Source organism: Equus przewalskii, chromosome 25 (assembly GCF_037783145.1).
Source record: "Equus przewalskii isolate Varuska chromosome 25, EquPr2, whole genome shotgun sequence".
Taxonomy (NCBI): domain Eukaryota; kingdom Metazoa; phylum Chordata; class Mammalia; order Perissodactyla; family Equidae; genus Equus; species Equus przewalskii.
In genome coordinates, this window is record NC_091855.1 from 42,353,586 (window position 1) to 42,368,914 (window position 15,329).

The 15,329-nt window shown below is 45.1% G+C and overlaps 1 protein-coding gene across 1 annotated transcript in view; it reads left to right on the forward strand.

Annotated features, from left to right (window-relative positions):
- Positions 1–15,329, forward strand: part of LOC103560441 (uncharacterized) — a 41,825-nt gene that overhangs the window by 12,140 nt on the left and 14,356 nt on the right. Inside the window, exons 12-14 of the mRNA XM_070594562.1 lie at positions 78–199; positions 483–547; positions 3,844–6,986. Of these exons, the coding sequence (XP_070450663.1) occupies positions 6,901–6,986 (86 nt within the window). The 5' untranslated portion in view covers positions 78–199; positions 483–547; positions 3,844–6,900. The remainder of the gene's footprint in view (positions 1–77; positions 200–482; positions 548–3,843; positions 6,987–15,329) is intronic.

Consider the following 15,329-nt stretch of genomic DNA (forward strand, 5'->3'; position numbering starts at 1 on the left):
AGCTGTAATTGATGGTTTCAATTGCATTTATTTAAAAGCTCCCGAATGGATGTGATACCCAAATTCCTCTGTTCCAGAAGAATGGAGAGTTCAACTAAGTTCTGGAAGAATGCCAGTTTTGATGGGACAGGCCAGCCTAGACCACGCACCTTTAAGGCAGCATAACCTCCCCTTCTACCAGGGACAGACAACGAGAAAAGTGAGTAGGGGACACCTTTACTCCTTGTGGGGCATTTGCCCAAGACCCACCCACCTACCCTCCCTCTCACCCTTCCCCCCTTTCTCCAACCCTCTCTCCCTCCCTCCCTCCCTCCCTCCCTCCTTCCCTCGACAGTTGTTTCTTCAGCGCCCACTGTATGCCTGACACCGACCCCTGCTCTTATTCTCTTTTCTTGGCTGGCTCTGGACCCTGGCTCCATCCTGGTTTTGCATCCTTCCTTTGGACTTGGTGATGGTACTCCGTCATCTGGCCCGGAATATAGCCCCTCCTTCATGAGGATTTGATTTCAGCTCAAACCATTGGCCTTTCTACTTCAGACTGAATCAGGTAGACTCCTCCTTCTTAGCTGTGGACACCTGGGACCCTAATTTTGAATCTTCTAGGTTGACTATCTCCCATCTGGGAAATCTCCCGCCCTTCCTACGAGGAGTTGGGCCATGTTGGTGGCAGGTGGGCCCTCTGAATGCTGAGGGTGGGCAGCAGGATCAGTGTCCATGGCTTTGGTCCGGTGTCTGAGATTGGACCGGCCAACATGTGCAGATCCGGGGACAGGAGTTAGGCTCTCACGTTCCCCAGAACTCCTGGGTAAATGCGTTCAAGAGTTGCCAGTTAATTTTAGTCTGGTACTTGCCACTGGTTGCTCGGCTTTATGCTGAGCCTAATACAAATGTCACCTGCCTCTCACTCTCACAGTCCCGGGCCCTGTCCTTTGGCCTCCCACGTCTCTTTGTCCAAATTTGTCCTTTCTCACTCATTTATCCTCATCCATACCCCTGACAGAACCCACGTTCATTGTTAGTTATGAGCTGCCAGTTTCTCCCAAAGGGCTAGGAACCTCTGGAGAACAGGGTCTTCCTTTTGTGTCTTTAGAGCCCATCACAAGGTCTAAACATTAGGAAATGTTTGGTGAATTAATCATTCATCCTTTCATTTATTCAAAAAAATATCGGGCCCTTTCTGTGGTCCCAGAGGCTGGGTGATAAATAGCAAGAAATAAGACATACCCCTCTCTGCCGCTGTGGCGCTCCAAGTCTTAGATGGGAGAGAGATTTTAAACACGTGTTCATGGCAAAATTACTTAATGACACTTGTGATGAGCGCTGGGGAACCAGGGGGCCGGGGGTCGTTAACCTGCCAGCCGAGCTGGGCTTGACCCTCAGGATGAGCTCCCTCTGCTTCTCTCTCGTGTTTTGGGGAGACACTGAAAGCAGGACAAGGCTGTAGCCGTGGTCGGAGCTGGCTCATGGCTTTGGCTCCCTGGGGTCAGGTCAGCGGGGTCTTCAGACATCCTCAGAGGCGAGAGACCAGTGGATTTGGACTTTCTGTGGCTGCTGCCTGGCTGCCACCTGGGCGGCTGGGACCCTGCACACTTTGCGTTTCACTCAAGCCCCGTGCTTGAGAAGGCAGGCTCTGCTGAGCGTCAGTGCCCTGCCAACTTTGAGGTGTTCCTCTTGGATGTGTTGCCAAGTGACAAGCTAAGGGTAGAATGGAATACGTATCGACCTTTTCTCCTTCTCTGCCACATCTCATTCTGGGTTTCTCCTAACGGCTGCCTGGAAAGCATCCTGTCGCTAATGGGACTGTAACATTCATGATGGAAACCCAGCAGTTGGGCTCACATTGTTGCGGTCACCATCCCTGGTGCCTCCCTCCTTCCCCCGGCCCCCAGTGTTCCATCCTACCCCGTCAGCATCTCTCCAGGGAGCCCGTTGAGTCTACCTTTCTCCTCTCTACCGCCACCACGTCAGTCCAGGCTTCCCTCGTCTCAGACTGGCATCGGCCTCTGACCTGGTCTCTCTGCCCCCTCCTCCAGGCTGTTCTCTTCACTGCAGTCAGTGCGATCTTTCTAGAATGCATGAGGAAGAGTCCCCTGCTCCTTAGAGCTCTCACGAGTCCCGGAAACCCCAGGGTGAGGTCCAGACTTCTTGGTTTCACACTCAAGGATCTTCATGACTTGGCGTGTGGCCACACCTCCCACTGCATGCTCCCTGGCCTCGTGTGCCACCTGGCAGACCCGCCCCGAGTCTGCATGTGTCTGTGTCTCTGTGCCTTTGCACAATCTCATCCTCTAGCCCTCTCCTCATAAGGCTTGGTAGCTGGAGGGCTTGTCCCCTCCAAGGTGGGATGAGCACCCCACACTTGGAACTGTCACACTGCCTGAACTTGACCCCCACTGAGAAACCTGTCCTGTTGCTTGGTCGCGATCTGTTTAGGGGCCTGCCTTTCCAAGACCTGTAGCTCCCCAGCTGTGGGTGCTCGGTCTTGGGTGCCTCAGACCACTCCCGCACCGCCCCCCCCCCCCCCCACTATCCGGCAGAGAACCTGTGCAGGGTAGCTGATCGATCACTGAGAATGCTGGTTGAATGAAGGAATGAATGAATGTACAAGAGAATGCTTGTCAGGCCATACTGGGGGACAAACTGTATCCCTGGCAGAGAACTGGGGTCCTTGGCCCTGGAGAGTAGCACCTCCTCATTACTGAGGCCTGTGCTCCTTCTCCAGCCAACTTCACTTTGCCTTCCGCCTGTGACTCATTAAGAGATATGTAACCTTAATCCTTGAAATTGCCGGGGATGAAGCATGTTTTCATTCAATGGCATGAACATGGGGATTTTATTCCTTTCTTAAATAAATCTCACTCCCCCAGGAAGTTTGGACAGGATGTGGGCGATCGGACTAGGGGTTGAAAGTGGACATTTTGCAAAAGGCCTGTTTCAAAATTTGAAACCCCGTGGCCACTGGCCAGAGCTGAGTGTGGCTTGTGGGGGTCGCTGGGGCCTCCTCTCAAAGAAGGGAAGGGATGATTGAAAACAAACCTTCAGCTGTCACTGAGTAGGCTGATGGCTCACAAGACAGAATTCCGCGGTTTGGTTTTGCTTCTCTGAGGAAACTTGAGCGAGCTCGGTCACCCTCATTAGCTCTTCTTTCAAGCTTTCGGCTGAGGCCTGAAGCCCTCCTGAAGCCCAGGGGGAGTTTGAGCTGGTGCTGACATCAGTGGGACGAGTGTGTGAGTGCTAGAGGAGACTGCGGCCCTGGCCCAGGCCCAGGGGGAAGGATGCTCTGAGGCAGGCCCAGGGGACCGTCTAGCCCAGCTCGGGGGACCATAGGGGCTGGCAGCTCACCCCCCCCCCCCCCCCCCGCCGCGAGGAGGCACAAAGTGGGACTGAGGAGAAAGAATAATAACGTGACATTATGCCTGTTGTCACCAGGCACGGCCACAAGTTTTCTCTTTCATCCCAAAGTGGGTGCCATCAGTTCCTTGTTGTGGAGATGAGCAAGCTGACCACTGAACTGCAGCTCCCATCAGGGCCACAGTGTGGCCCAGGCAGCCCTGACTCCAGGTCCAGTGCTCTTCTTAGTCTTCTCCTCAGTGGGTACCCACCACGCAGAGCCAGGGCTGAGGCTGGCGCTCCGGGATCACGGATGCGGCTGGTTAGAGGGGCGGGACACGGGGTTCAATGGTCCCGGAGACCAGTTCTCAGTGTTCGAGCTCTCATGACTGGCTGTCCCACTGTCCTTTGCTGTCCTCAGCAAGTGGACCCTGGCCCTGGACTGGCCCCCATGACAGGGAGATTCCATTGTCCCTTGTTTTCTTTTGACTTCTTTTTTCTTTTCTCTGCTAGGAAAGACAGCAGTTTGTCCCTTTGGAGAAGTCACCGGTGTCCTCCAGCTCTCCTTCACGCCCTTCGTCGGTAAAAGGGAAGGAGTTTCATTCATTTATTTGTCAGAAATCCTGATGTGCCATGTACTAATAGCGAGCCTCGGCCCCTGAATGTGGTGCTGGCCCGGGAGTGTGTACGTGGTCTGCTAGGCAGACAGCATGCGGGGACACGTCGGGAGTTCACACCACGTCTGAGATGAGGGTCAGACTCTTAACACACGTGTTAGTCTCTGGTCCCTTCCCTTGCTAAATCTTCAATTACTGTGTTATAGTCATTTGCTAGGATACTGTGTAACTGTTAAAGCATCACAAGATAGGAAGCTCTTGGATGGCGTGGGAAAACATTCAGGATATATAGTTAGGTGAAAAAATTAGGATGAGTCCAATTAAAATGATGATGAGTCCAATTAAAAATATGTATACAGGAGCCAGCCTCGTGGCGTAGTGGTTAGGTTCATGCCCTCCGTTTTGGTGGTCCCAGCTTTGCAGGTTTGGATCCCGGGCACAGACCTACACACCGCTCATCAAGCCATGCTGTAGTGGCGTCCCATACACAAAGTAGAGGAAGATTGGCACAAATGTTAGCTCAGGGACAATCTTCCTCAAGCACAAAGAGGAAGATTGGCAACAGATGTTAGCTCAGGGCCAGTCTTCCTCACACACACACACAAAATATATATATGCATACATACATGTACACAAGCACACACACACACACCTCACACTCTCTCTCTCTCTCAAAGGTGCCACCAGTTCTCGCTCACATAAAGGCTATCTCCACTTGCCTTCTTGTCCCCACATCTTCCCTCCATCAGGCTCCCCAGGCTCACAGGGGATCTCATTGTCCTCCAGCGAGCTTTGCAAAGGGTGATGGTTCCTTCTTCCCTCCATCTGAGCCTTGAGCTGGAGCCAATGACTACCCAGCTTAGCCTCAGTTTCCCCACCCGTAAAAATGGAAAAAGGATGATGACATGAATCTCTGCCATCACCGTTTGCCGTCTGGGGAGAGAGGAGACTTCTCTCCATTTGACTCTGGTCCCGACCCTCCTCCTCTCTGTCCTTCCAGAGCCTTGATCCTCACTCGTAATTTTGGGGCCAGTTATTATATTTTCTTTTCCCTCGGATCTGAGGCCATACTTGAAGTGTGGGGGAGGTCACCAAAGGTGTCACAGAAGACAGAGAGAGTGACAGGGCCGCCTGGGACTGTTGGGTGTGAGTGCTTCACTCTGCGGGGCTCCTGGCTTGTCCTCCCAGGCCCCTTCTCCTCACCCTCCCTTCTTGGGGACTGCGGCTACCAGAGCTGGATTTGCACTGGGAGGAAGTAGGGGCAGAGTTGGGGATGGGAGAGGGTGGGGTTGGCTGGAAGACGAGGCCCCACCACACGGGGGTTATTCTCTGGGGTGCAGCGGGCACCAAAGAAAAGGGTGAGCTAGAAAGTGCTGGGCAGATGTTGGAGAAACCAGGGAGGGAGCGACCCCTCCTGGACCCCCAGCCCACCCCTGCATGGCCCCCCAGAGAGCCGCGGAGTCCGTTGGTGCTGCTACATTTACCACCTCGCAGAAGCCCCTCTTACAGAGAAGGAAACTGAGGCTCAGATGTGCACGGTGAGCCCAGCCCAGCGCCCAGGTCCGGGGCGTGTCCCATGTCCCCACAGCAGCCCCAAAGTTTGGTCTCTCTCCGGGATGCACAGGCCGAAGAATGTGAGGCAGAAGGGGGCTCAGTACCCGGGGCCTGGGGTCTGCTGTTTCCGTCAGTGGGGCTGGAGGCGGCATCTTCTTTCCCGCCTGAGAGCACTGCGGCTCATGTTCATGGCTTGCTCATCGGGATGAAAGAACTTTACACAGTTTCCTGGCCACATCTACCAATTCGGTGACCCTTCATAAAAGCCCCACAGGAACCCCAAACAGCATGTTTCAAAATACACAGAACTCAGGCCGCTGCAGAGCTCAGAGCCCTGCTGCTGGCCTGGCCCATCAAGGGAGGGTGGGTCCAGGGCCACCCTAGGCCTGCCTGAGCTTGCCGCCTACCCCAGAGCCCACTTGGTGGTCACCAGCCCCCAAATCCCCTCTTCCGTGACCTTGGGGAGAGCCTCAACTGGGAGGCTGTTCCTCCGCCTTCAGACCAGTCATTTCTTCCACGTTAAGAAGAGTCCGCCTGAGCTGGCCTGCTGGGCCGGGGAGGCGGGGCTATAGTTGTATTAACAGGAGCAGAGTAGATGGTGAAGCATGGCTCCTGAATCCAGTGTTGGGGGCGGAGCCAGGCTGGGGCTCTTCCTCCACATCAAGGTGGCAGGGAGCCACAGGACCACGGGCCTGTAGGAATATCCCCCGGCACAGGGGGGTGCAAGTCCCTGCTAGCGTTCTAGGTCGGAGGTGGAGCCATGGTGGGTGTATGGATGGGCATTAAATCTTTGAAAAGTTGAGTAAAGATAGTAGAAGAGCCTTCATGGACCAGTGATGACTGGTTCATGGAATAAAGGCTGTCGTCAGTCCAATTCTGTGTGTACCTGGAGTCACAGGTGATAATAGTTATATTAACAATAGCGAGAACTCAACGGGCTGCCATCTGAGCGTGCTGATCTGCTAGGCCCGTCCCGGGGACCCCTGTGTTCCTTATCTCCACCCATGTCCCGGTTAGTCCTGAAACGGAGGTCCCTTGCCTCTCCTTCCTTTCCTCCACCTGCTCCAGCCTGTTTGCTGTGATTTCCCAGTTCACACCTCCTGTGAGCTCTCTCACTCTGGGAGGATCTCCCTGTCCCCCAGAGACCCCCTGGTGCTGCTCAAGATTGCCCCAACAGACCTGCTGTGTTTCGTTCCAGAGCTGTGTCTCACATTGAATTACTAGGATCCTGAGGGCCGGCTCTGGTCAGCTCCATGTCCCCGCTGCTGGGCCTCACCATTCCCAAAGTACCCCTCAGGGAGTGTTGACCCATTCCCTATACCCTTTTGGTCAGACACGCACTCAAACAGTTGCATTTGGTTTTGTGACTCGGCCCTCTTGTCTTGGAAGGTCCTTCTGCATGGAGCCTGGAGCCGTGAGGCGTGGTTGCTCCAGGACAAGGCTTCCTGAAGACACCTCTGATGGGTGGAGCCCTGGCTTCGCTGGGTGAGTTATGCTTCTCCTGGTCACACTCTCAATGGCGTGTGTGCCTGTGACTAAGTCTAGATGACGTAAAGACTACAGACAATCAAAGATGGGCTGGAGCGTGGGTGAAGGCCTCACAGGGGCCTGAGTGCGGGCACTGCCCACCTGGAGCATTGGCAGGCAGAGGCCAGGCCATTTCTGGCAGCTGCTTCTCTGAGTGGAGTGCAGGGCTAGCCAGAGAAGTCACTTGAAAGTTGCCCAAGGTGTCACTAGTGAAAGGGCAAGCTCAGCACGGGCTCGACCCCGGATAGTTGACCCTTGTCTCTGGTCCCACCCAAGCGGCTCGCAGCTGACCCATCACTAGCGTCCTTTTTGGCAGCTTGGGTTGGGGCTCAGGGTTACCTTCTCACCTCTGCTCCAAGTGAGTCCGTTAATTTATGCAGATAATTACAGTCTGTTAACTCATTACCGTAATGGACAATGTGATAAGTGGAAGCCATCTGAGTTTTTCCTGTAAAAGACCCTAAACTAATAACTAAAATTTATTGCACGTAATAGTTCTAAAAAGGAATATTTTTCTTCATTAAAAAGGAAATACATGTTTATTGTAAAAGTTTGTAAAATGCTGAAAAGAACAAAAGGAAGAATAGGATTGACCCTAGTCCCACCACTCGAGGATGACCACTGCCAACATTTGGTGACCAACCTCTGGTTTTTTGTTTTCTTCTATAATCACATAAATGTCTGTGTGTGTGTGTGTGTGTGTGTGTATACACATATGTATGTTTTTTAATGGGCTCATCATTATCATCCTAATTTTTTCACCTAATTACATATCTTGAATGTTTTCACATGTCATTAAGTAATTTCCTATCTTGTGATGTTTTAATGGTTATATAGTATCCTAGCAAATGACTACATCATAATTGATTTAATTGGTCCACTCTTAACCAGGTGTTTAGATAATTTTAAAAGTTGGATTGTGTGAATTGGGGTGAGCATCTTTGTTTATTCATCTTCACATGTGTCTCTGATGTGTCTCCTGCAGTTTCTTTCTAAAAGTGGAATGGCCATGTCAAAGGCTGTGAGCATTTTTACGGCCAAGTTGTTCTCCTTAACCTTTCCACCACCTTGCTTTCTCAGAATTAGTTTAAGAAGTGCCTTTTTCTCTGGGAATTATCAAGGTTTTTAACATTTGCCAATTTGTCAAAGCATGGCATTTCATTCTTTTCATTTCAGTTGTTATTACCCGTGATAAGAGCATTTCCTTCATATCTTTATTGGTTCTTTGCATCTGAATTGCCAGTTCAGATTCTTTGCATTATCCATTTAGTTTTATTTTTGTCAAAGTCATGCAGATACATCATTTTAAGAGTCAAATAGTTCTACGAGGTTAGTGCCGAAGCCTCGGTCCTCAGCCCTGCTCCTCCGTCCCGTGACCCGCTCCACTGAACCGACAGCTTTGAACTCTTGGAACTGATTCTCTTGACATTTACATCCATTTTTCTAAGTAACATCTTAGTTTTCTACGTCTCAGTTTTGTTCTAGCGTAAGGCATTGTCTTGACTTCTCATCCATAGAAGATGAGGATTTAACTCTGTCACATATGCCCTTGGCCTCCCCACACACAAGCAGACCTCTGTGCCGCATCCTCTCAATATATTTAGCTCGTAGCTTTAGTTTGATCAGTATTCAGTGTTCACGTTACTATAACAGTGTAAACACGCTTGACGCCTGACCAACAGCACTATGATTCTTTACCTCTCCTTCCCAACTTTCTGTTTGCTCTGGAGTTAATAATTACCTTGTGTTTTGTTTGTTTCTTTTTTCATTCTTTCTTTGATTGATTTGTTAGTTTCTAATGAAATTTTCACAGATTTCTCCCAAACCTCTCAACACATTCAAACACATTAGTGTTTTCTTTTTTTTTAATGTGTTTAATCTTTTTGAAAAAATCTCTTCCTGGAGCCTTCTTGCCTGTTTTCTTCTGGATTGGTTGATCTTTGGGTTTCCTGTCCTCATCTTGGGATCCTCCCTCATTCTTTTCCTGAGGATTCCCTTGACCCTCTCCTTGGTTGGATCTCGAATTCTGTAAAACCTGTGTAAGCTTTTTTGGTTTACTCCGCTGTTTTGCTAGAGTGCATCCTCTAGTAGTTTCCTAAGGGGTTCGTGGGAGGTAAATTCTTGGAGATCTTTCACATCTGAAGAGGAAAACGTGTCCACACTGATGGTGATAGTTTGGCTGGTATAGAATTCTGTTTGGTAATCGTTTTTCCCCTCAGATTTCGAAAGTGTGAGTAATTGTCTTCTCACTTCTAGTGCTGTTGATGAGCAGTCTGAAGTCTCTGTGATTCCTCATCCCTTGTCTGTGCTCTTTTTCCTCCCCTTCCAGAACTTGTAGGATTTTCTCATTGTCTTCTAGTGTTTTAAATTTCATGTGCATGGTTCTTGATATGGATCTCCGTTCATCCATTTTACCAGGCCCTTTTGATCTGAAAACTTGTGTCCTTCAGTTTTGGACATTTTTTTTGCACAGTTGCTTGGCTAACGTCCTTTCACCTATTTTCTCTTTCTGGAACTTAGATTGTTTGTGTGTTGGATCTCTCTGGTTCTTTAATATTCCCATAATTTTCCTCTGATTTTCAACTCTTCATTTCTTCTCTTCCTGAGCGATATCTGTCTTCATTGACTTTTAACCTATTTTCATTTCTGCAATCTCTAATTTTCAAGGTTTTTATTATATTTTAAATGTTATTTTATAGTGTTTTATTCATGGATGCAGTTGCTTCTTATATCCCTGATAATATTAGGTTTTCTGAAATTTTCTGTTTTTTTATGGAGTCTGCAAGGTTTTTTTTTTTCTCCCAAGTGTGTGTATGTCTCTAACTTCTATGTTGCTTTTCTTAACTCTCTGGTGATATAGGTAGATATGGAGATAGATGATGGAGATAGGGCTATGGAGGATTTGGGTGCATATAGTACACACAGACAAGCACACTCACGAGCTGTTGGGAAGCTCTTGTATGGCCTTGCGAGCTCTGGCTTTACTGTAGAGTGAGCTGGCTGGACTTACTATTGTGGAACCCCAGGTTTTAGCATTTTTAAATCTTTTTCTTTTGGATAGCTCAGATGCTCGCTTTAAAGAAGGTTTTTCACTTTCTGGTGTGGAGTATTTTCTGCTGCTGGTGCTCTGGAGGTTTGTGGAGGAAGACCAGGTGGTCTCAATGTCCAGCTTGTAAAACTTTGCCATCTTCATCCTTTTAATTTAAAACTCTTGCCCTCAGCCCTGCCTGCATCTCTGCTGCAGTCACCTCTGCTCCACTGTCTCCATGTAATGCACCTTCAGTCTTCTCTCAGAGTTGGGGAACGCTCTGGCCAATGGGTGAGGATCTGGGGAGCTGCCTTCTTAAAGACACTTTCAGCCAATTCATCCTATTTAGACCCAGATTTTCCTGCCACATCAAAGTACCTGTCACTTCCTGAGACTTCTGTGGGTTCCATGGAATACACCGGACTTTATTTCAGCTTTCCTCGCTGCTGGTTTAGGATTCCTAGCTCTGAATCACGCCTCTCTTCTTGTCTTTGTTCCTCTGTACTTAGACCCAAAATGAAAATCTCTTCACTCTCAGCACAGTGTCAAGAGGGCGAGCAGGTGCACAACTGATCTCAATTTCCCACATTCATTTAAACTGGAAGTCATTTAACCATTTCTCTTTATTGATATGTTCATCTTTTATTTTCATTTGGTAAGACCTTTTAAAATAAGAATAGTAACTCTTTTTCTCTCATATATTACCAATTTCCCCCCACTTTTCATTTGCCATTCCATTTGTTTGTGGAGCTTTTAATTTTTTTATTTAAAAAAGCTTTATGTTCTAAAATCGATCGCTAATTTTTAATAGAGTTTCTTCTTGGTTAGAACGTCCTTTTCTACTCTGAGCTCATATGGTCACTTTTTTTTTCCCCAGTTCTTTCCTGATTTTATCTTTTATATTTGAACCTTTAATCCATTAACTTAATTATTGTGACAAATAACTGTCTGTCCCATTTCCACATTTAGTACATGCTAGATACTTATATGCTTTTGTTTCTTGTTGTGCCTTTCTATATTCCATTAATCTGTCTATTCTTACCCCTGTGCTGCTTTGTTTTAACATATTGAATTGTTACAATGTGTATTATTGTTTCGTAGCAGTTGTCTTCCTCCCTTCTTACTTTTCAACATTTTCTTGATTAGTCTCACTTGTTTATTCTTCCTGATGAATTTTAGCGCTATTGTGAATTTTAAAACATTCTTTATAAATTTTCTGTGGAATTTTTTAAAATGGTAAATTAAAGGGAACTGATGTTTTTTGATATTTGGACTTTGCCTGATATTTTGCAGTTTAATATACATATTCACAATTTGTCAAATTTGACAAATTCGCAGTTTGTCATTAAGCTTATTTCAAGAAATTTAAGTATTGCTTTGATTGTGAATTTATTCCCTTTTCTTATATTTTCCAACTGGTTATTACTGGTATGTAGGGGGAGGGATTATATATTTACTGTTATGGGCTGCCTCGTTGAATTCTCTCATTTGTTCTGCAAGTTTTTAGTCGAATGTTTTGGAATTTCTAGGTAAAGAGTCCTTCATAGCTATAAAATGCAAATTTTGCTACTTTTTCCAATATTTTGTTTCTTCTATTTCCATTTCTTGTCTTATAGCATTGGTTAGATCTTCCAAAACATTAAATTGGTGATGATGAAAATCTTTTTCTTGTTTCTGGTTTACTGCTAAGTATGATGACAAATAATCTTTTAGGCTATGTGTTTTTTATAATGCCAATGAAGTGTTTATTTCTAGTTCATATATATCTTTAAAATCAGAAATGAATTTAGAATTTTATGAAATGCTTTTTTGATACCTATAGAGATATTTGTGTTGTTTTTCTCTGACGGTCTGTTGATGCAATGAATTATAATAATGTTTCATAATTTTGAAACATTTTTGGATCAAATTCTACCTGGTTATGGTATATTGTTCTTTTAATATACTACATGACTTGCTTCACTAGCGTTTCATTTAGGACTTCTCAAATTTATTTTTTGTTGGTTTTGGTATCAAAGTTATGCCGGCTTTGTAAAATGAATTAGGGAACATTCCATCTTTTTCTATATTCTGTACCATATATACATCATTTAAATGATCTGTTCCATGAAAGCTTGGAAGAACTCACCCATATAACTCTCCTGGGGTAATTCTTTGACAACGTTTCCTATTTCTTTTGTATTTATTGGATTCTTTAGATTTTCTACATCCTTAGAATTTTGGCTTCTTTTTCTGATGTAGCGCATTGTTTAAATGTGCAGGCACTGGAATCAGGCAACTTGGGTTCAAATTCTTGTTCTGTCATTTCTCATGTGACCTCAGGAAAACTATGTCCTCTCTCTAATTCTTAGTTTCCTCATTTGTTAAATGGATAAAATGGGAGCCTGTAGCTAAGAGGGCCATTGTGAGGATTAAAGAGATAAAGTACTTTGCACTATGTCTGGCACATAGTGAGTGCTCAGTGATTTTTTTTAAAGCTATTAATTAACCCTAGAAAATAATCTATTTTTCAGAGATTTAAAAGTTTCTTAGCACAGAATTATAAATAGTATTTTTATAATAAATTTTTTTATCTATTTCTATGATATATCACCTGTGTCATTCTTTATTTTGTATGTGTGTACTTTATCTCTTTTTTTTTTATCAGATGAGCTAGAGTGTCTATTTTAGAGGTTTTTCAAAGAATCAGTTCTTGGACTAATTTATCAATTCAACTGTTTTTGTATTAATGTGTTCAAATTCAACAATACCTGCTTTTACCTTTATTGACCCCTTCTTTCTACTTTCCTTAAGCTTGTTTTATGGATCTGTCCATATATCCCTTATGTTGTTCTTCTTTAATAATGAAAACATTTCATGCTATGAATTTGCCTCTGGTTGCAATTTTGACTGCATGTCACAAGTTTCAGTATTTTTAAATATTTGTAATTATGCTTTTCATTTCTTCTTGTTCTTAGAAGAAATGATTATCTGACTTAAATGTGCAAAAGTAGAGCTTATTTTTTAATTAATTTCTAATTTGTTTGGGTTGTGTGTTGTTGCTTATACATTTTTATTCAATTGTGGTTATACTTCATTGTGGCTAGAGATTGTGGACATACAAACTCTCCTTTGGGGGATTTATGGATGTCTTCTTTGTGCCCTATATAATCAATTTTGTAAATGTTTCATGGTCTTTAAAAGTAAGGTGTGCATCTTGTTGATAGGGTACAGATTTTGATGTAAAGACATTTAGTTTAACTAGCTTTTCAGTTGATTCTTTTGGATTTTCTTAGTGAAGAATGAAGTAATCTATAAATGACCATAATCTTAATCTGTTTGTCGTAGTTTATAACATTGATCTATTTTCTGTTTCATTACATTTGTTAGAGCTTTTTGAATAGTGTAAGCTAATATTGATGAAGTAAGCATCTTTTCTTGATTTCTCATTTTCTGTTAATGATGCTGTTGCTTTCCTCTTGATTTGAGGCATGTTCATCATTTACTTTCTGCCTGTTTGATGACTTTAGGACTGAGAGAGCTCTGGAAACTGCATTTCTGTTTCTCCCATTTTGGCTGCTATTTTATTCCTAATGTCAATGTTTGTGAATGTTGTGTCCTTGTTGTGGACTGTACCTTCCATCTCGGAGGGGTGGTTTTCATCGACCAGTCTAACGGTTTTGCTCTTGGGTACTTATAATTACAGAAGCACCTCTGCTTTATTTTCATTTGTGTTTCTGAGTTAGGTAACCCTAGTTTCTTGTATAACTGTTTTTGGAAGCCTGTATTCAAGGCAAAGTGTTGTTTGAAAGTTGAACCAGAGACTTGCACGTTCCAAAGAATTCTGCTCCTCGAGAGCACGATGTTCTGCACATTTTCAAGCAATTTCTAGCATTCCATGCATGTTCTTTAAACTTTGTCTTTTCAAACACATGGTTCACTGCCTTAAATTCAATTATTGAGGCTAAAGATTGGCCACATTGGGTCTGCCTAATGATTTCCGTCTTTGTCTTAATTTCTTAAGTCTGTATGAGATCTATGCTCTTACCACAGGTATCAGCAATTTTACTTTTCCATTTTCTGCTTACTTTAGGAAACAACACAAGCAAAATGTAATTAAATACTGGTTTTCAGATGCAGCCAAGTCCTTTATTCAGAACAAATGTTACCCAGAAGCCAGATAAGTAAAATAGATCAAATCCAAGCTGCCCTGTTTGGAGCCAGGCAGTGACCTCAAACTGTGGGCATTTTCCTATAGAGACATGCGGGACCCCAGATGCCTCTCAGAATACCCTTTGAAAGTCTCTGCGATGAGATATTAAAGCAGTTGCACAAACACACTGAACAAATTGCCATGTATGCAGGACTTGGGTGCAGTCGATAGGGAGCCGATTGCTGGCAGTCAGTGGCTGTGTGAATTCCGTAGTTGTGAGATGTCAACTCAGGGTCGTGTAGACCACCTGAAAGTCAGTGTGCGAAAATGGAGGCTTTCCTGTTTGTCTCTGCTCATCCCTTGGATTTGAATTTTTCGAGATAATATACTTGAAATGCATCTCAAATAGACAACTTGTAGTGTGGATTTGACGCTTTTGCCTTGAATGGGAAAATCCCCTTTTTAAGGGGGTATAAACCATTTTCCTTTTTATTTCTTGGTTTTCTTGTTGGGACGTAAAAAATTGCACTTAATGCTTGTTTTATTTTTTTTTTCTCCTTGCTTTCCTGCAGTCTTTTATTACATAGAGTACATTTTTCTCTTTTAAAATTTTCTCTGGTGATTCGGAAAGCACACAGCCAGTGTCTAAGTCTATCAGTGCTAACATTTCAGGGTTTTTTTATGCCATGCTTACATCCAAATTTTTCTATGGCAAAAAACAACCTGACTTCCGTCTGTGCAATTAATTCCGTCTGTTCCTATATCTCCCCATTCCTCCTGTTTACACCCTTCCAAATGATACTGTGTGAGTGGGTTTTGTCACTGTGCCTTCTACTTCCTCTCCCCACCGTGAGCCCTGTGCTTTGGGATGAGAGAATCACCTCTCTGCTTTCTGCTCTGGCCTCCTCTGCAGCAGCAGAAACTCCTTATTGTTTCTGGACTACAGATTGTGTCAACCTGAAATCCTGCCACTTTGTACACTTCCGTGATCTCCTCTCAGTGTGTGGGTTGAGGGTCCGTCTTCTTCCCATCTAGACTGTGAGCTCCTAGGAGGCAGGAACCCTGAGTCAGGGCAGCCTCCGCCTCCGCATGGGGCAAATGGCTGTCCAAGGCATATTCACAGCTGAGTGTCTGAGAGGCT